This window comes from Pecten maximus, chromosome 4 (genome assembly GCF_902652985.1).
Source record: "Pecten maximus chromosome 4, xPecMax1.1, whole genome shotgun sequence".
Classification (NCBI taxonomy): Eukaryota; Metazoa; Mollusca; class Bivalvia; order Pectinida; family Pectinidae; genus Pecten; species Pecten maximus.
Genome location: NC_047018.1, coordinates 30483638 through 30505763, shown reverse-complemented (window position 1 = coordinate 30505763; position 22126 = coordinate 30483638). Strand labels below are relative to the sequence as shown.

The 22126-nt window shown below is 34.7% G+C and overlaps 1 protein-coding gene across 1 annotated transcript; it reads left to right on the top strand.

The window, feature by feature from the left end:
- Positions 1-3990: 3990 nt before the first annotated feature.
- LOC117325801 lies at positions 3991-19156 on the top strand. Its single transcript, XM_033882279.1, has 2 exons — positions 3991-4082; positions 13017-19156. Exon 2 carries the CDS (start codon positions 13264-13266, stop codon positions 14548-14550), a length of 1287 nt encoding a protein of 428 aa, XP_033738170.1. The 5' UTR covers positions 3991-4082; positions 13017-13263; the 3' UTR covers positions 14551-19156.
- The last annotated feature ends 2970 nt before the right edge of the window (positions 19157-22126 follow it).

Sequence of the window (22126 nt, the reverse complement as noted above, 5' to 3'; positions counted from 1 at the left end):
TGTATTTTTTTCAGGTAGTAAAAGTTATAATCTTTACGTTAATAAGACAGTTTTACTGTCAAGATAAACAAAAGTTCTTCGAGTATTAACTCCTGAAAATTCTTAACTCGAACATTTTTAGAAGATTACTTTCTCCCGAAACGACCCGAACTTCTACCGAAACGACCCGAACTTCTACCGAAACGACTTCCGAATGTCCCGAAACGACTTCCGAAAAAGTCCCGAAACGACTTCCGAAAAAGTCCCGAAACGACTTGTTACCGAAACGACCTGTTACCCGAAATATCACTAATTACCGCAAAGACATGCGGTATATATTTGTATAGGATACGTCATTTTCTTGTACATTTCGGCGTTAATTTCATTACATGTGATGCACAAACACTCATATATTCATCGCTCGGACATAAATTTAATCAATAGAAATTGTGCATGTTTCTGATGTCCTAACCAGAGACCTATCCTAACGAAGGATAAAAGATAAAAACATCATAAAATAGTATTTTCTGATTTGATGGAATACTACCATATGACTCACACTAAGTCGTATTGGCCGGTGTAACGTTAAAAATGGAACCATTTGAAATTTCAACGTTGAAAATGGAACCGGGACGCCGTGGAAAACTGACTCTCCTGTTGAAAATGGACCCCATCAGGTCTCTCTTTCCCACGTGTAGCCTGTTGAAAACGGAACCCGTTGAAAAGTGTGTCATAACCTTTGACCTTGGCTGACCCATATAATGACCTTTCGTATAAATTTTAACAATAATAATATATTCATGTACATATGTATTTGATATTGATCAACGTGGATAAACAATTTGTCCTACTAAGCGTTCGGTTATTTATTCATAAACCGAGATCCACTGTAACATTTTAATATAGAACCGGTGCCTTGTTTAACTTATAATATAGAAATGGGTCAGTATCAGTTGTGGGGTCCATTTTCAACGTTGAATAGTTATTGGTAAAGGTTGATATTTTCATTTCGATGATCTTAACTTGGGAACCCCATTGAACGTTAAATACGAAACCGGTGTCATTTTGAATATTTGATACGTAAATGGTTCAACACGTTATTGGGTCCATTTTTTACGTTTCAATTATTACACCCGGTCATTAAGAGTAACTATGATATTGATTAGCATATTCAAATGTAAATGTTCAACGATGAACATGATCCACGTTATCCTTCTTTTGTTGGATTAGATACAATGAATCTTAAATACTAGCTGAATGACAATGTCTTCAGTGACACTTTTGACTGATTATACATTCTTCGCAGGGGTATGAAAACATCAATATGATGTGGTTTCACATATAGTTTGTATGCATTTTTGTCTGTCAGTTAGTATGCAGACATGCTCCCTAGCGGACAACTTTTAATTAACTTAATTAAATGAAACTAGGTAAGACCACATATCTGTGTTTATACAGTTTATTCATCCCCTTTTACAACCAGGAAATTAGGAAATGATAATACTGTTTTGTAATATTATTTTTCGATATATGCTGCAACTAATATCAAGGTAAGTGATTTGTCCTTTTAAATACAACTTAACCAATCATATTCATATACATAATGAAAATCAGACAAAATCAACATTATCAATCAGTCCCACCACTAATACAAAATTGAATCTTGTTCACCCGATTGTGAACAATATCCTGACATTCATATAGAATAAGATAAATTTTAAAGCGTTTACTAAATTTCCCTATGGGACCCGCCCCTCAGAGCCCAGGTGGGTCAGATCAACTTCTTAAACAAAATTAATTTCCCTTCACTCAAGGACACTTCAAACCAATATCCTGTAAGAAGAAGATGGATTTCAAAGGATTTACTACACTTCCCCTATGACTGAGCGGCCGGGTACTGTGGCCTCCCCACCTGGCAAACAAAAGAGAGAAAACACAAACAAAAATCAAAACTTGAAATTAGTTTAGTTTTTTCCTTTTTCAAGAATAACATGATTTAGTCCACCTCCACCTGTAGTTGAATCAGTGTTGGGATAGGCAGTTCAAAATGTAGGAAAATATTTGAAATATAACTTAAATTAGAGTATTTTGTCATATTTACTGAAATACCCCGGTGTCCAGGTGGGCCTCTTGTTTAAATGTAATGTTTCAGGCACAGGTGCTTCGAATTTCTTCGTTAAGGCTCGTATAAAGGCAAATGCCCATGTGGCCGTTCTTATTTCATAAATGACCAGTCCTAGTCCTACCATTTGAGCGCCATTGGGATTACGTGAAGTAACCTTTCAACCTAGAAATTTATACGCCGTCGACCTAGTTGGTAACATTAATAAACAGTAATTCAATCCAGTTCTCTGGTCTTATATTTTTATATGCATTGACTGTATGCAATATCATTGTTGTAAACTCAACATTTGGTCGGATGGTCATTTGCATTTCATATGTTTTCTCAGTCAAGAATAATTGATATTCACTTCAACAGATTAGTATCAAGAATAAACAACTTTTAACATTCGTATTTACTTGATAAACACTTTATTTTTGTCAGTAATTGGAATGGGTGTATGTTGTTCAGCCCAATGGTACTCTTATTAATAGTTCCACACATTTTACACAACTCTAGGTCCTATTTACCATGAGGCTGATATGTAATTTTCCCCAGGAACATACCATTGTACGGAAATGTTAGTAATGAAATGTAAAGGAACCTAAGCATCTTCATGGTGGATTTGAACCTTTTAAAAGTTCCTTCTAAGAATAATGATTTTGACTAATATATCATAAATTATCAACGAATATTTTACAAGAGCTAGTAGCCTGAAGCCAGAAAAACTAAAACTTCTATTTGTTCTGCTCCTGGTTCCTAAACTTTTCACTTGAAATAGAAAATAACATTTCTTTGGCAGTCCGCTCTGTAATAAATAATATGCTAAAACTAAAATAATATATAAAAAAATAATATTTTTTATTGTGGTTGATTTTTCCAATGTTCGTCTAACTTATATTCAAATGCCTTGACAGTGTTTGCATTTACTACATTCGACGGGAGAGTGTTCCATACATCAACAGTTCTCTGTGTAAACAAATATTTTCTAACATTTAATCTAGAAAGTTTTCTATAGATCTTGAGGCTATGCCCCCGTGTTGAGGAACAATCCCTGATTGTAAAAATATCTGACACTTCACAATCATATTTCCCAGATAGTATTTTGTAGACCTCTATCATGTCGCCACGTGATCTCCTATATGCTTGTGTTGGTAGATTCAGTTTTTGTAATCTTGTGGAATATGGTAAGTCCTTCAGCCCGGGCACTTGTTTTTTTGCTCGAAGTTGGACATTTTCTATTGTTTTGATGCGTTTTTCGAGATGAGGGTTCCAAAATTGATTCGCATAGACTCGATATGTGGTCTAACCAAAGCTGTGTATAACAACTTAAAACTATCAAGACTCATGTATTCTATTGTTCTCCGTAAAATTCAAATGATCGAGTTGGTTTTATTCACCTTTTCACATATATGTTTATCATATGATAATTTATTGTCTATTGTGACACCGATGTCTTTTTCGAAGTTCACAAATTCTAGTACTCCTGCATCTTCCTTAAGGCTGTAATTAATTTCATCTATATTGGAATTCCCCACGCGCATCATTTGCACTTTTCTGTATGAAAACGGATTTGCCTGACTTCGGACCACTTTTTTTTTAGAGAAATTAGGAAAATCTGAAATGGTTCCTTTTAGCTTAATATGCTTCTTAGTAGGGTTTTCAGCACTTTGATTTCTAATGTCTCTTAAAGAATTCATTGCGGGTTAACATTTTCCACCGAGTGGTTTTCATATAAATACCGGTTTTCAAAAGTTGTCGTAGCTGTTTTGATATATGGAATTTGAAAAAAAAAACACACACACACACACACACACACACACAATATCTGTAATGCCGAGGTTTAAATTACTGCACAAGCCCCGCCCACACATTAACCGTTGACAAACCATTATAATTATAACGAACAACGTGAACGGTGACGCAGCAGCAGAAACAAGGAAGTTTGCAGATTATAGAGACTCGAGAATTCAGGTTTTAAACAAATTCTGGCTATAAATAGGTAAGTTTGGCTTATGTTAGTCATGTAAAAGTGTACGGAAATGGTAGCTAATGTAGATTTAAAATTCACTGACTGCAAAGACTGTACAACCTGTAACTCACTTGAAGATGAATTGTATTTATTTTTCCATTGCCCTATGAACCAATCGGTTAGATCCTATTCTATCTCCAGGCTGCGGTCATTTTTAACCCAAACCTAATTAAGTGATTACACACATACGTCGTCAAATACGCATTTAAGATCACACTACAGAACGGTAATTAGAGCTGAGGAAGACAGGCCTGTACTTGTTTGATTTAGTATTTTGTATTCATTATCTTGTTATTTTCATTTGGTTCATATTTATTGATATCAAATTACATCTGTAATTACAAAAATGCTGATAAAATTGAATTTAATTGTGACATCGGCTTTCAAACTGACATGTTTTAGCAGAGACATATATGTCTCTGGTTTTATCGAACATCTATCTTTGTTAATCTTTAACTCGCCACACGAACATTGCCTGGGCCTGGGTAGTTTTTAAGGTAGGAGTTGCAAAGTAATTTAAAAGATTTATAAATGAAAGAAGCTTACACTCATATTTGTGACTAACTGTGATGTAATAAATACCATATTACGAGATATGACGACAATATAGGAGTTATTTTTAGGGCAGCCGTCTTGGATGATGCATCATGGGGGAAACCCCCATATACCACGTCACCTCTCTCTGTATATATATATACACCTTGAGAAAATAAAGACGTTATTGAATTTTGGCATGCTGGTAAAGTATGTATACAAAAGGATTGGACAAAGGCTTTCAAACTTATATGAAGCCTTTTCCCAATTTTATGCTGTTTTAGTCGATATGGCAGCAAGATGTATGGTAGGGCATACCTGTTAGGGTTCCCATGTTACATTTTACCCACCATACATATTGGTGCCATATCGACTATGTTGTTATAGTTGATATGACAGCAAGATGTATGTTGGGCAAATGCCATGGGAACCCGTTAGGGTATATGTATAATACTTGCCGGGTTGGTTTTCATGTCGTTATTGAGTTTTAGCATGATAATATGCTAATTTATACACGCTAGCATGCTAAATTAACATGCTAACATGCTGTTTTGACATGTGAACATGCCAATTTATTATGCTCACATGCTATTCTAACAAGTTATGCCTTTTTGACATGCTAACATGCTATATTTCACATGCTGATACTACTTTGACCTGCTAGCTCAACATGCTATTTTGACATTCTAACATGCTAGTTTTTAAAAGCTTTTATACTTGCTTTGAAAAACTAACATGCTATTTTGACATACTGATTTAACATGTTAATTCAAAATGCTAACATGCTAGTTTTTACATGCTAACATGCTGTTTTTACATGCTAACATGCTAGTTTTACATGCAAACATTTGGCCTGATATGTATAAAAAAAAAATTCCAAAACGTGTAAAAAAAATTGCGTTGAAAAATTTGCACCAAAATTTGAAAAAAAACATGCCAAAATAAATAAATAGTAAGTATATAAAGTGCAATGAGCAAAAAAAAGCGTTGAAAAATATCTTCAATAAAAACATTCATAAAATTGGCAAAAAAATATGTCAACAAAAGTGTAAATTTAGTAAGAAAATATAGTGAAATGTGCAAAAAATTTTGATGCTGTTTTTTTTTGTAGAAAATGACTTGACAAATTCTTGTCGTATCTTTGTCGTCATTCGTCTAAGACTCTTCTATTACATGCATCTTGATGAGAGATTGCTTCTGTCATGAGTACATTGCAGCTATGGCAAAAAAAACTTTGATTATGACTACTTTAGCTTGTCAAATTACATATGTAGCACGTTAGCATTTCAAATCAGCGTGGCAGGAGGCCATCTTGGATTTTGAGAATTGAAGTTTATTACAGCTATTTCTTGAAAAGTTCTCAAATTTCATGTGTAGGTTTCCCTTGGTCCCTAGCTGTGCAATTTCATTTCAATTGAGATTTTTTATCAGAAAAACAAAATGGCCGATTGTTATCACTATTTATTTTAAAAGTTCTGGAGTGATCTTTCTCAAACTTTATGTGTAGGTACTCCCTGGTCCCTAGCTGTGCCAGTTGAGTTTAGATTTTTGATCAGAAAAACAAAATGGCTTAAAAACGGTTATCTTGGATTTTGAGAATTGTAGTTGTTACCGCCATTTCTTGAAAAGTACTGGAAGGATATTTCTCAAACTTCATGTGTAGGTTATCCTTGGTCACCAGTTGTGCCATTTTGATTTAGATTTTTGGTCAGAAAAACAAAATAGCCGACAGGTGGCCATCTTGTATTTTGATGATTGAAGTTTGTTATCACTACATCTTGAAAAGTCAGTAAAGGATATTTCTCAAACTTCATGTGTAGGTATCCCTCGGTCACTAATTGTGCCAATTGAATTAAGATTTTTCACCAGAAAAATAATATAGCCAACAGGCGTCTGTTTTGGATTTTGAGAATTGTAGTTTTTTTACAGCCATATCTTGAAAAGTACTGGAAAAATTCATCTGTAGGTACCCCTTGGTCACTAGTTATGCCGAATGAATTTAGATTTTTCATTAGAAAAAAAAAATCTTGCATTTTGAGAATTGAAGTTTTATCAGAAAAACAAAATCTAAGAGAAAAAGAAGAAAGAAGGGGAAAATAGAGAGATCAGTCTGACGTAGAACCAATAAAGATCATTCAATGGTGGACGCCAAGATCCCTCTGGGATCTCTTGTTCTACATTGTTTTGCCATTTTTTTAAAGCTTACTTTCATCTTTTCGCGGCTATAAGTCAAAAAGACGAAATTAATGTACCCGAAAAGACGATAAATAAAGTCGCTAATTTGCGTGCATTTATTTCGTCTTTTTGCTTATGATGTTTGGACTTTTCGTGGCGAAAAGACGAAAATTTAAGGTTTGTTGATTTTCGTTTTTTCGGGGCGAAATGATGAGAGGACGAAATGGCACAAATCAGCCACCGTAACATATTCTTACTATTTTTTTTATTTGATATTTGTTTTTGCTTTTTTTTACAATTGTTTTTAATATTTTTTGAACATTTTTTGGCCCAATTCTTTCACCAATTTGATGCATTTTTACTGAAGATATTTTTTCAACAAATTTTATTTGCACAATTTTATATAATTTTACATTTATTTATTTATTTATTGTTTGCATGTTTTACACTTTTTTACACATTTTCTGCAATTTATACACATATCAAGCTCAATATTAGCAATTTAACGTGTCAAAATAGCATGTTAGTATGTTAAATTAGCATGTTAGCATGTTAAAGCGGCATGTGAGCATGCCAAAACTCAAAACCCATTAACGTCAATCATAAAAACCAACCTTGCAATCAATGAAGTCAATTGGGCGAACTTGATTCTAGCTTGCCTTTTGTGCCGTTTGCCGGTTTTGAACTTTTCCGCCGGCACGTACATTCAAGCAAAGCGGCTTAGTTGCAATATGGCCGACATAGACCAAAACATATTTATCTTTATTTATTTTATGTATTTATATATGGATAAACATATTTCAAATATTCAAGATCAACGTATTTTGCAATAGGTATGACTAAAATAGTCATGACAGACTCAAAACAAGTTGAAATTATTTAACTTCTCACTTAATCTAATCATTCGGTTGAACACGTCGCTGTCTTATTTGCCGGTGTGCCGGTGCTTCCAAACAGGCAGGAATTTAAGTGCCGAAATTGCGCGCGCATATTCGGGACACAATGAAGTAATTTTGCCGCAATGCCGCCCTGTCGCCGGCAGACCGGCACGTCAGAATCAAGTTCGCCCAATAACGTGTTATGAAGGGAACCGCAATACACTCTAGGAGAGATTGACTACATATCCACGTCACATCTCTCCATATTTGAACAGAAAATCCGCAAAATACTCTGCCGCTGTGCATCCGGATTTAGATATCACGTGACACACAGACAACCGTTAACTGATCATAGCATGGCGAATGATGTACAGTTGAGTGTAGACTAAAGGTTACACCCAAGTGCACTCCGAGTGCACTCCATTTGGACTTGGAGTGCACTCCGTTTGGACTCCAGGTAAACTTGGAGTGCACTCCAAGTGGACTCCGAGTCTACCTGGAGTCCTATAAGACACCATGCCTATACCCCAGTTCTATAATCAGACTATATCATATATACATGTATTAATACTTTAATGCTTTTAATATAATTTACATATAAATAAATAGATTTTTACAAATTACTTTTGTTCTCTTAATATTACTATTAACATTTGTTTAGTCTACTCAGAATATTTATTTTATTGTTAATACATGGTAATAATGCCTACATGTTAAATTTATATTTATTAAGATCCATAAAAGACAGTTATACAATTTATGCTATAAACAGGTTTCTATGAAAGTTAATTGCTTATTATTTCATATTTTATTAAGATGTAAGTGAATTGTATTTCATTCTGTTAAGGAATTGAAAATTATTTTAATTAGAATATTTATTACTGTACATATATCATTACACATGTACTTTAAAGGAAGTTTAGATAATGTGTCTATATTATGTTATTGATTATTCAAAATATTTAAAGTTTACAGTATTTAATGAATTATGTGTTTTTTTAATAAGACATTCTCTACATATATGTACTCAGTTCAGGCAAGTAATTATAAAATAAACATAATCATTTTAGTTTATATATCATTAGAAAAATATACATTTACAACTGTACATATTTATGAGCATTACCTGGTTAAATTAATGTTCTTACATAATGTAAACACAAGTATGTAGTTCTGGACTACCCATAATGAATGACAGTATCTGTTTAATTGCTATTATTATTGGTCATGCATGACTAACTCTGGTCTGACACACCTGAGACCTGTGCCAGGTGAGTTTTAGGAGCCAGCTACAGGTACTGTCCTGGGTTCACAGAAATACCTATGTCAATTTTGTCACTGTTAGCCATGGCTTCAAATGATGAAGCTTTGCAAAGCAGGGTGTGTTATAACCTCAGGCCAATTAACGGAACAGTAAGATTATCTCCTGACTTGAAGGAAAGGATTGTAGCTCTCCATCTGAGAGGCCTTAATCAGACCAAAATTACATGTATAAATGAAATACCAGTGTAATTAAGGTGGAAATGTAACGATAAGCTGTAAAATCATTAACAAATTGGTTAACAGGTTTAAGAAGACCAACTCTATTGAAATGAAGTCATTCTATACTGAAATTAGAAAGTAAAAATAAGCTGTTTCTTATTACATTGTAACCTGTCTAAACCGTAAGTCATTGAGACCAAACGTATTGGCCGGTTTATGCAGGTGTACGGTATGTAGAGGTACAATGTTGAATGATATAAGTTCAGAAAAAATTAATGCAAATCAAATTAAGAAATGATGCAGTTCTTATCTTGTTATATTCAAAAATATAAAGACATTGCTTTGAAAAATTAATTGTAAAGAAAGAGATTAAAGTAAAAAAAATAAATAAATTCAGTGTAATTCCAAATGGTATAATGAATGTAAATTCACCATTTCCCAAAACCAACCTATAGCCTTATACCCGTAATTAGTATACACATTGTTCTCGTCCAGGAAATAAGATTATAGAGCCTGAGGTACAATTTGCCTCGGGGCAGTTGGACACGGCAACCTACGTACCATTTACCTGTAAAACTGACCTGTTGGAACTACATCGTTTTCTATTCCCATTCAGTCAATATCTATCATGATATGTGTCACTCATACATTTTATGTAACAGATACAGGTCATGAATGTACAATGGTTGTTCAAGCCAATTATAAAATCATAAATTTAAATGTTCAAACTTTAAAAAAAAAAAAAAATGACATAAGGCCAGCTGCAGTTGGTGTATGGAATGTTTGATAAGTATTTACTTAACTCAAACATGAGAATCATATTAATCTATGTTGATTTACATATTGACTTCTAATACTCTATACATACTTCCATTATAATATCAAAGACATAAAGTAATAGTACCAGTTTGAATTTTTTTTTTTCAAATATTTTTTTTAAATGACTTATAACTGTTTTGATAATACTGTAATAGGAATGGACAATCATATCATTTCAAAAGTGTCAGATATCGACAGTCACAAGTCTGTACCTATATTCTGTATGACCTTGGTATAGGTCAGCCTGAGTTTCCTCTAGCCCTGACACCATACCAGACATGGTGTCAGGGCCAGAGGAAACTCGGGCTAGGTAAAGGTAAGGTGTGATGTCCAGTTTCCATCTAACAATTAAGGGGGTCTTTATCTAGTTAGATGACCATGTGTACACCTGTCCAGATCTTCACACCTTATAAGGTAAACTTGGAGGAAGGGGTCATTATTGGGGTCAGTGTAAGTCTGTCTTTTCTCCACACCCCTGTAATCATGATATACAGGTAAATGTTGACCTGGAAGTTGGGGGGGGGGGATTGTATCATATATAACTGTTAAAAGAACTCCATTTATGACCAGGAGTTAATGAGGCATTGGATCCGGAATATGCTATCAAGGTGATAAAAAAAAAAATTCTTTTGTATTGTATGTTAAGATTAATTTAAACTGTTGGAAGAAAAGCATTTGAAATATTAAAAACAGTAGTACTTCGAGTACAAGATATTTCCAGTACACAATCAAACTCTACATTTTGAGAGACCACAAACAGCTTGCCAAATATGTTTTGTTTATTACCAATTTCTATTAATTTACGTGGCTTGTTAAAACTCTTCAAATCAAAGGAATGCTATCATACATTTTTTCAACAAAGTGCCAGATCTATTCACTTTATATAGGGTTTACTAATAGAAAAAATCTATTATATTAGATATTGTTAGCTAACCAACTAAAAATGAACCAACAAAATAATAAGATGATATATATACAAAGATAAAACAGTAACACATATCTTATTGTTACATGTTTAAGGAGTCAAAATGTATAAGAGTATACATCTATCTATCAACATTATGTATATATGTACTTGGTTACAGGTACATGTGATACATGTGGACCCAGGTAGGATTGGGGCCTGATAGGACTCCAGGTAAACTTGGAGTGCACTCCGAGTGCACTCCAAGTTTACCTGGAGTCCAAACGGAGTGCACTCCAAGTCCAAACGGAGTGCACTCGGAATGCACTTTGTGTAACCTTTAGTCTACACTCAACTGTATGTAGTTGTATCGTTTTTGTTGTGGTGATAAACCCAAATTATAGCCCATTTTCCTCAATTAATTATGTTATGGCACTAGTCCACTATATTTAAATCGCCCGTGGTACGTATGAGGTCCGTAAACTATCCGCTATTTCTCCGAAAGCACAGAATATATCGTCCTAAAATGTCATATATTCTCGTTGGTCCTTGGGAGATGTGCTCGATATTGAGACTGATCGGAAAATAAAATGGCCGACAGGCGGCCCTATTGAATTTTTGACAGTTGAAGTTAGTTATCACTATTTCTTTACAAGTACTGGAAGGATATTTGTTAATATGATAGCTCTTCTCCTAACTGTTGAAGTTCTGAATGGATCCTTCTCAGATTTCACCTACATGTTCCTTTGGCATCTATATGCGCATTCCCAATTTTCAGACTGATCGAGAAAACAGATAATGGCCAACATGTAGCAGTCCTTGGATTTGAACAGTTGATACTTGTTATTGCTATTACTCATAAAGTTCTTATATCTTTCTTAGATTTCACATGTAGGCTTCCTTCAGCTTTTATTATAAAATGGTCAAGACCAAAATGGGAAAGAGGGGAAATGAAGAGTAAAGATAAGTTTTACATAGAACCAATAAAGATCATTCAATGGTAGGGCGCCAATATCCCTCTGGGATCAGTTGTAGTAATTGGCATGTATGGGAGTATTTCCATTAAAATCAAACACAAAACAAAATAGCAATCTGTAGTTAGAATTCTTAACGTATACGAGCTCAACATTTTCTATTTACCTTCGCCAGACATTGTTGTGAATGTACGTGATGAGTTGACTTCTCTAAGCGAAGGTGTTTATGTCGCCTCGTCCGGAAGGTGATGTTCGGCCGTACGTGACTACAATCGGCGTAGTCTACACTTGGTCAAGCTCGTATTAGGACGATTTTTACGAACCCATACTTGTGTGATCGTAGACTACACCTGTCATTGTCGGCAATATAGATATTGAGTATATAACACTGTATATTCGGTCATCCTGCACAACAGTATCATACTACCCGATGTGGTAACAAAAAAACTTTGCTTTATCCCAGACATAGACAGATGTCATAGGCGTTCTGGATATTCTGCAAGGGACATTCATAAAATAAATTGACTTGCTGTACATTTTTTGTTGTTAGTCGATTTATTTAACAATACATGTTTTAGCACATTGTGTTGCATGGTCCTATTACACGTATTGTTACCACAGGCAATCTAAACAAAGCATGGTAGTATATACATATTTTTTTATCCAGAGAGACAATCTGATTAAAACCAGATTTTAAATTCCTCTGCGATACTCTAAATTCTAGTCAATGGTCCGTTGACGTAGAGTATTGGAGTGGAATTAAAGATGTGGCTTTATCTTTTCAGACTATCATACACACCATATTATCACATGATCAGGATTTTAACGACATTGTCACAGCACATACTTTACAGCTAAAAGAACTCTCCAGGGCCTCAGGAAGTTTGTCATCAATAGGCAGTATTACGATTCATAAGACCATAACACACATTATTAGATATCGATTAATAATATATATAGTATCGTAGTTCTGTTGTTTTTTTTCTCACTTTTTTTAACACCAGTTAGAAATGACTGATGTAAATATTGCTACAAGGTTCACAAACAAGTCGAGGACTAGTAATTCGTTCGTGTTCTCGCTGATTCTGTAAATGTTATGGTCTCAATGAACTGTAATGAATCCCATGTTTTGTTTTAGCCTACTCCAGTGCATAAAAGTCGAACCAAGATTTCAAAGATGGCGAGCAATGTGGCTATAGAGACACACTCTGAGATCATAGCATCAGACGAAAAGCTTACAAATGCCCTGGAATACTTGGAGGAGAAACCAGCGGTCTGTCTGATGCACAGAACCAAAGAAGTATCTCTTTACTGTAGAACATGTGACCGGCTAGCTTGTACATCTTGACGTTGTCTCCAGGAAACAGCTAGAGTTTGATGAACGGATGGCTCAGATGAATGGGGAAATGATACAAATACTACAACAGAATATAAAAATCACCAAAAAGAAAAACGTCTTGAAAAATTGCAAAACAGTGTCTGCTGACATCGACAACAGAAAAATGGAATTATCCGAAATGCTGGAATCCTGGAGTCAAACTCAGCAGTCGTTAGTTGCAACACAGAAGGAAAAGCGACTTGAAAATCTGGAAAAATACCTTGATGAATCAGAAACTTGCCTCGCAATTGTAGAACAGTTTCAAAGAAATCCGAGTAGTAAGAATATTGATGGCAAGAAACTTGCACATGTTTTAGAGATGCTTCAAAGCGCCACCGGTGCATCAACTAGGAATGTATCAGAAGTCATTCACGAAGGGAATGCAATGACTCTCTCAACAGAAATGGGCGACACTGACAGAATGGAGAAGTGGTTTGGCCGCGTGACTGGGATCGATTCTGAAGCAAGCCAACACCAAACAACCAAGTTCAAGTTTTGTGATTCACAAATAAGTCAAATCTCACCAATTAGTGCAAAAAAGGCATTTGTGGTGACGGAAGGCCATCTGTATCTTGTTGATTCTACCCAGGTTAAATGTACAAGGGCCGACATCGAACCACTGATGATCAAAGTTAAGTACATCACTCCGGTCACAGAACGTGGTATATATGTACAACAGACTGACAGTGACGTGATCAAACGTGTTACAGTGAATGGTCAGGAAAACCGCTTTGCTGATTTTAAATCTGTCCAGTTCCATCCATCGCAAAGCCTTCGCATAGCACATACTGGCATGGTTTTGTCAGTCATAAGATTTGACGACCATTTCGGCAAAAAAGTCATGTTGTTTCACGAATACAACAGCTATGGTGTCAGATTAAAAACAAGTCAAAATATTTGCTGTCAATATAAGGATGAGTTTGCGCACAGCGTCCACACAGCCGGTGCTATCTACGCCCTGAAGACTTCCAACGAACTTCCAAAGAATCCTTACCAGCCAGGATTTGTTGTGAATGTTGAAACAGCAACAAAATATGTTGGAACAATAGGGTCGGAGCCAGCGAGCACCTTCCACCCCAGAGGACTATGTAAGGATCAAGACGACCGCCTCATAGTTTCTGATTTCTGGAACCACGCCATACACCAATTAACATATGAAGGGAAATTCCAGAAGTTTTTAATGACGGAAGATGATGGACTGATGAACCCAACCGCAGTCGGCATTGACAACATCAACTGGCTATGGATAGCACAGAAAGATGGGCAGATACACATCGTCAAATATGACCCGTAACGCTGCCATCGATTGCAGAAGGTTGAGTAGAGTCCATAGATCAGTCATATGATATCACGTGATCCTTACACAGACAAAACTATCTTGGTTTATTGTTGTATTTCTCACTGAGGAATTTAAAGGTACATATATTTCATTGCACAGAATGTCAACAAGTGATGACCTTTTAATGAATTCGTTAACAATTCTGGCAGTAAATGGAGTGATGGGTGTTTCATCTACATGACAGTCGTATTCGTGTAACTGAAACGGTTTGATTTTTAAACACAAACACTTGTGACTACCAGCTTTCTATCAGTAATCAGTATGTTATCACATTCAATCTTTTATATTACACGTGTCAAGCTGTTAAATGTTTACGATCAGTCCAGCGTTTTAGGTCACCCGAGACAAAGTCTCAAATTACCTATTCTTATTGCCTTTTGTCCGTCGTCGTGCATCTTCCTTCCGTAAATAATTTACATTTTCGACGTCTTCTCTGAATCAAATCCAAAAAAGAAATTGTGGAAACCTTCCATGGCAAAAGGTAAACCAAAATTGTGAATTATATGCCCCCCCCCTCCCCAGAGAACTGAGTGGCGGTGCCTAAAGGGTTCAAATTGACCGAATTATTTCATAACTCAGATGACCGTTAATGCCCACGGGACTCTTATATTACAGGTATCTAGCTGTTTATACTTAGGACCAGTTCAGCTTTTATTTCATAGGTATCTAGCTGTTTTTCTTTCGACCTGTCCAGCTTTTATTGTATTATATTCATCAAGCGGTTTACACTTACAAGTAACCAGCTTTTATATCATAGCTATATAGCGCGTTATGCTTACGAGCAGTAGAGCTTTTATATTATAGGTACTAGTATCTATCTATTTTATACTAACGACCAGTCCAGGTTTTATATCATTGGTATCTAGCTATTTTATACTTACGACCAGTCCAGGTTTTATATTATAGGTATCTAGCGTTTTATACTTACGACCAGTCCAGGTTTTATATTATAGGTATCTAGCGGTTTATACTTACGACCAGTCCAGGTTTTATATTATAGGTATCTAGCGGTTTGTACTTACGACTGGTCCAGGATTTATGTTATAGGTATCTAGCGGTTTATACTTACGACTAGTCCAGGATTTATGTTATAGGTAAGTTAAACAAGACAAACTGTGGATATAGCGGTATGTTGCTACTTAGTTCTGTTCCTCTGATCAAATTCTGACGTCTTCATGAGACTCGAAATTTTTTTGTGGTGAAAGTGAAAATTATTCTAGTATGCACGTACATTCATTTACCGGCATTTTGAAAATAAGTCAGGATTTATGCTGAAGAATGTGGTATATAATCATAACAGAAATGTAGCACACTGAATATTATTGTATTTTAATATTTCAAATGTTGATTCATTTCTTCACTCTCGTGTTATAATTCAAATGTTGATTCATTTCTTCAGTCTCGTGTTATAATTCAAATGTTAATTCATTTCTTCAGTCTCGTGTTATAATTCAAATGTTAATTCAATTCACCAGTCTCGTGTTATAATTCAAATATTAATTCATTTCACCAGTCTCGTGTTATAATTCAAATGTTAATTCAATTCACCAGTCTCGTGTTATAATTCAAATGTTAATTCATTTCACCAGTCTCGTGTTATATTTCAAATGTTAATTCAATTAAACCAGTCTCGTGTTATAATTCAAATGTTAATTCAATTAAACCAGTCTCGTGTTATAATTCAAATGTTGATTCATTTCACCAGTCTCGTGTTATAATTCAAATGTTGATTCATTTCACCAGTCTCGTGTTATAATTCAAATGTTAATTCATTTCACCAGTCTCGTGTTATAATTCAAATGTTAATTCATTCCGTTAGATTCGTGTTAAACAAGCATTTCGAATGTTAATTCAATTCACCAGTCTCGTCTGTTTGAAAGACTATATCGCTTACAAATAATGAAATAATATTTACAACAAATAATTGATTTAACTTATTCAAATATTGACTAAATGATATCACTTAAATGTTTAAATGATATCATTAGTCGTTTAAGTAATATTTCCGGAGCGAATGAGTGAAATCCCCTAATTAAAACCTCTTAGTGATATCACTTTGTCGGTTAAGTGATATCAACCATTCCAAATATTAGGTGATATCACTTAGAAAATAGACGTTTTTAAGAATTCCAAAAGAATGAATGTTCACTACCCAGCTATCTTCAATAAACCGTCAGGTCAGGCCAGCATCAAAAATATAACAGAGATCACCTGGTTTTCATAAATGATATCACTTGCATGTTTAAGCTTTGATAAGTGATATCACTTAGTCGTTTAAGTGATATCACAAAATGGGAATACATACTCAACCGGCGTCCCTTAAATATATAGATTGATGTTGCTGTTACCTCTGTACTGTGTGACATATACTAAATAAACTATTTGTATACTTCAAACATTATCATTGACGTACGCAAATTTAACACATTAAAATATCAACAAATTGACGCATTGGTGATTTGCGGATTGAAATATATATACAAGAAACTTGGGTTTTGCGCAATCGCACTTAAGCATAATGTTTTCAACCTGAGCATTGTTATGATAAGATTACCACAAACTCTGTACGTGTATAGTACATGGTTATCTATAAGTAGTATGAAGTGTTACTAATCATTTAGTATCGTCTTAAGGTTAATCTAAATAGCAAATCCAGTGGTATTTTACAAGCCTATAAATCACTACTCTGGTGGAATGGAACAAAATGTGTGTAAAAATGCAAGTTTCATGAGAACACAGTAAGCTCACGTGGATCACTTATATTGCACAAAATAACCGTGCTGTTATGCTTTTAAATTATCATTGAATATGCTATTTACATTGTACATAAACCTTAAATAACAATTTATGCTTTGAAGTTATTGGACGTCGCGGGGATTGTAGTTTGTGTCCTGTCAAAACTAGAGGAAACAAAGATAAAGATATATTTTGAGACTATGAGTACGATGTAATTTGGTTACATACTGGATCAACATTGCTCCATGAATAAATAACAAATTGACTTGCCAAAGGTGCAGTCTTTAAAACATTTCTGATATATGACTCTTTCTTTTGGCCTATGGCCTTAAGGTTGAGCTTCGACCAGGTGTAGAGGGAAATTAAGTCATCTTTAGGGACGGCGAAAAGAACGAAATTAAATGCAACGTAAATGTTATCAACTACAATCTATATGATACATTAAATCACTCGTATTCAACCCAAACTTTATTTGATGTTTGATGTAAAATTGTATATTTTTGTTAAGGTTAAGTAACTCTTAATTAGAATTTTTTGGTCCAATGGAATTATGTTATCAGCTTACTACCGATTGTTTTTCACAATTTTGTATACAGTAGATATTTCAATTTCAACTACATATCGATTATGCCGTATTCTTGTTTTTCAATGAGTATTTACATTAAATCAATGTTAGCTGATTAGTCATTTTATTTCCTTTCGTGTTATTTCTTATTACATTTTCCTAAAGTTGATATAATTTCGTAAATTTTTATATAAATCGGCAACTTTGTGTCTTGATTTCTGTGCATATAAGCTAGATAACCTATTTTTGTAGAGCTTTTTATATTTGGTTTTCGTATTTACATTGAACTATTATTGTTGGTGTTACGTTTGTTCCTTCCGATATCAGTATGTGTGATATTACAATATTTTCACCTGTGAAAGATTTTGTATTTGGTTTAGTAGAAGGAGAGTCGTAAATTTTTATATAAATCGGCAACTTTGTGTCTAGATTTCTGTGCATATAAGCTAGATAATCTATTTTTGTAGAGCTTTTTATATTTGGTTTTCGTATTTACATTAAACTATTATTGTTGGTGTTACTTTTGTTCCTTCCGATATCAGAATGTGTGATATTACAATAATTTCACGTGTGAAACATTTTGTATTTGGTTTAGTAAAAGAAGAGCCGGTTTGTAAAGAGTTTTTTGGTAAATGATTACTTTGAATGACTCACTAAAACAAGGGGCACAGAGGGCTTGTATCGCTCACCTTGTTTATTAGAGCAAACATCAAAATAATGTTTATGTTCCATTTGCTAATAACTTTATTTGTTGATGTATGAATATGTTGTAGGGAACTGCTTTTAATGTAGACTGTGTATATATTTATACAGTTGTATAGTTGTATTATATATATTACTCAATACATAATCCGGGCCTAGCCTGTCCATGTGTGCATGTTGGTGTCGCTTGATTGAGAGAGTGGAATGTATGAGTATCAATCACCTGTGACTGTGCATGCATCTCGAGAATACTCTAAGGCGCATGCGCAGCCACATGCCCTCACACACCTCAATCCCTTGTATTCTCACTTGTACCTATGGCATGGAGCTGGGCGGTTGGCCTGTCATTCCCTGGAACCTGGTAAGACAGACTAACCAGTATACTGTTGTTATGTAGTAATATTATAAAAGTGTAATAATATCTTCATTTATATTATAATATTCATGTAAAAGTATATTCTATCTCTTATTATCTATTAATTTCCTACAATTATCCTGTCCATTGGTATTATTAGTATTTTATTTAATTGTAGGCTTCTATCTCATATTAATAAACACCTGGACTAGAAACTCTGGCGTTCAAGAGATTGTGTGTTCTTCTGAAACGGCTACATTAAGATAAAACCCAGAGACGAAGTCAAGATTCAACATGATTGTATTTAAAAAAAACAATAAGTCCCTTGGGTTGTGGAAAGACCCCTGGGCCTATTTTTCAACGTGACATCAGGATTGTGAATGATTGAAAAGATAAAACAAAAGAAATACGTCTTCAGGGTTGGGGAAAGATCCCAGAACCAAGGGGTGAGGTTGGATGGGGTGTCAGCCCCATTATTTGTACAAATTTGAATCCCAGCCTCCTGGGGATGCTACCACTGAAATGTCAATGGCATACATTGTTTAGTTCCAGAGGAGAAGTCATTAATATCAATATTGCCATATGGACCCCTTTTGGCCATTTGTACAATTTTGAATCCCTACCCCATAAAGATATTACCAATTGAATATGAGTGTTATCCATTGTATAGTTTCAGTGAAGTCGTTTTCATTAATAAGCCAAACTGACCTCCTTCGGACCAAGTTAGCTAAAAAGAACGTTTCAATGGCGCAGTGATGTTCGGCTCGATACCCTGAAATGAAGAAATAAAGTGACAAATCGTCTATCAGGTGATATGAATACCTAGGTCATAATGTATATACATAAATGGATGTAAATTGTACATATATAACACATATTCAACACAGCACAACTACGACAGGAAATTTAAATCCTTACCTTCGGATCAACAACACAGTGAATACGATACATTGTGCTAATAATTCGATTTATAACAAAGAAACATAAATGACGAAGGAAGACAATCTTATGACTTGTGCCCTGACCGGGCCTTGAAATCATGGTCTACGGCACCTAATCGCCTAGCCAATCGAAATACCCACAGCTCATACCACATCCACGTTCTTAAATCCTTGATATGATCATACTGACAAATCGTCTATTAGATGATATGAATACCTTTATCTGACTAGAGAATGAACTTGTGAACCCAAACACTAACCCTTCAATGTTGCTCCCATGGGGAGGAATGTATTACCCTGAAACCCCATGTGAAGGTAATGATGCTGAATGTAACCCTTCATTGCTATGGTCAAGAAATGTGCTTCTGTATCTCATATGGATGATGATCTGAACATGGACATGAATGTCTCTGAAAAGGGGGTTTACTATGAACCAGTGAAACTGAATCTGACCCTCTGTTTACTGGAGGTATCATTGGTGTACTGGAATATATTTGGTCATGACTACTGTCAGTTATTTCAGAAAATGTCACTTCTTTCTTTTTGATACCTTATGATCAACAGTTTGTTTACACCACATTCCTTCGTGTATGTTACCACTGTATTACTGATTGTCGTTTCCGAATATCCCTATCGAGTATCACAACGACATGCATTTGTGGTTTTCGAATCTCCCGTTTGTGCCACATTTGCCTGTGCCCTTTCATGGCAGTGTTCCGTCTGATCCGTGTTGGGGAATAGTACACCACTGTCTATGGTATTACTAGGACTACCAAAGTTAACTGAGTTTACATGGTCATTGTTATCCATTGAATTACTAAATGTAAAGGAAGACGGTTCTGTAATTCAGGTTAAAGAAACCACCAACTTGTGTATAATACGCAAACTTGCCTATTATATGCCAGTTGAGGTATAGCTTTGTTACTAAAATATCCTAAATCACTTAATTTAAACTGAACTTGTTATAATTTTTGTCCAAGTCGCATTTATTTAGTCATGAAGCACCACACAAATGCAAAAATTAAGATTTATCTGCACGTTGGAAATAACCAAAAATATGTGGATTCGTATAACCTTAATAAAATTTCATTTTTATCAGATGGTAGATACTAAAACTCACGTAATCAAACTTTTATTTTATTTCGATTCCTTCATGACTTATTTGTTTTCTCCTTACTAATTCAGAGTTTAAATGGTTCAAAACTAACCATTACACATTTCCATAATCTTGTCGATCATTCTATTCCTTATTACTTATCCAGTTACTTCATTATTTATTCGATTCCTTCATTACTTATTCGATTCCATCATTACATTTTAGTTTTCCCTTGACTAATTAGCATTTCAAATGGTTCAAAACCATTCGAACATAATATTCCTTATCCATACCTTATTACTTAGTTTGAAAATAGATGAAAGTCTGATGGAGCGAGATCAGGTGAATAAGGCGGATGCTCAATCAATTTAAAGCCACGACTGTGAATGGCAGCCATGGCAATGACAGACTCTTTCACCCTAACCCTAATCCTAACCGATTTTGTCCATTTTGCGAAAGCCGCTTGTCTTGTTTACTTTAGAATGCTACCTCGTCGATATTAAATAACCAAATACTTATCAATCAGCCCTCGTATATGTACTTACCTATCTATTTTTAAAATCTATATTTTCGTTTATTATGAGACTATTAATGATAGACATTTAGACATTTTGCCTTATCAAAAGGCTGTATTATAACGTCAATTAGTTTACGCTCCCCAGGACCGGTTATCTCTTTAATTATCAAATAAACACGACAGACACGCCTATCTCAATTACCATCTGTTACGTACATTACCATGTGTCATGAATGAATTGACAACCTTTGTCGTTCTATATATGTTCACAGTTACGTATGTATACCTTAGATTTACACCAGAGATAGAGCAGTCGGCATAAACGTCCCAATATCAATCGACAGACCAGCGGCCCCTAACTCTCATACATATCAATATGAGTATAAGCATTTTGGTTATGTTAATTCTGTATAATGATCTCCATCGTAATTTATTTAACTTCCTCATTTGTGGTTTGATAAAGTGTTAAAACATAACCCTTAGATAAACAGGAAGTTGATTACGGACAGTCTGATACAGTCTGATAGTCTCATCTGGTGTTTGTAATTTAATACCATTGCACTCCGCCATTTTCCTAGACCTAATTATACGTTATTTCAGTTTGTTAGACTGAAAAATT

Bases quoted from the DNA above. Each gene is read 5' to 3' on its own strand.
- LOC117325801 (XM_033882279.1), top strand. From the start codon at position 13,264: ATGGCTCAGATGAATGGGGAAATGATACAAATACTACAACAGAATATA.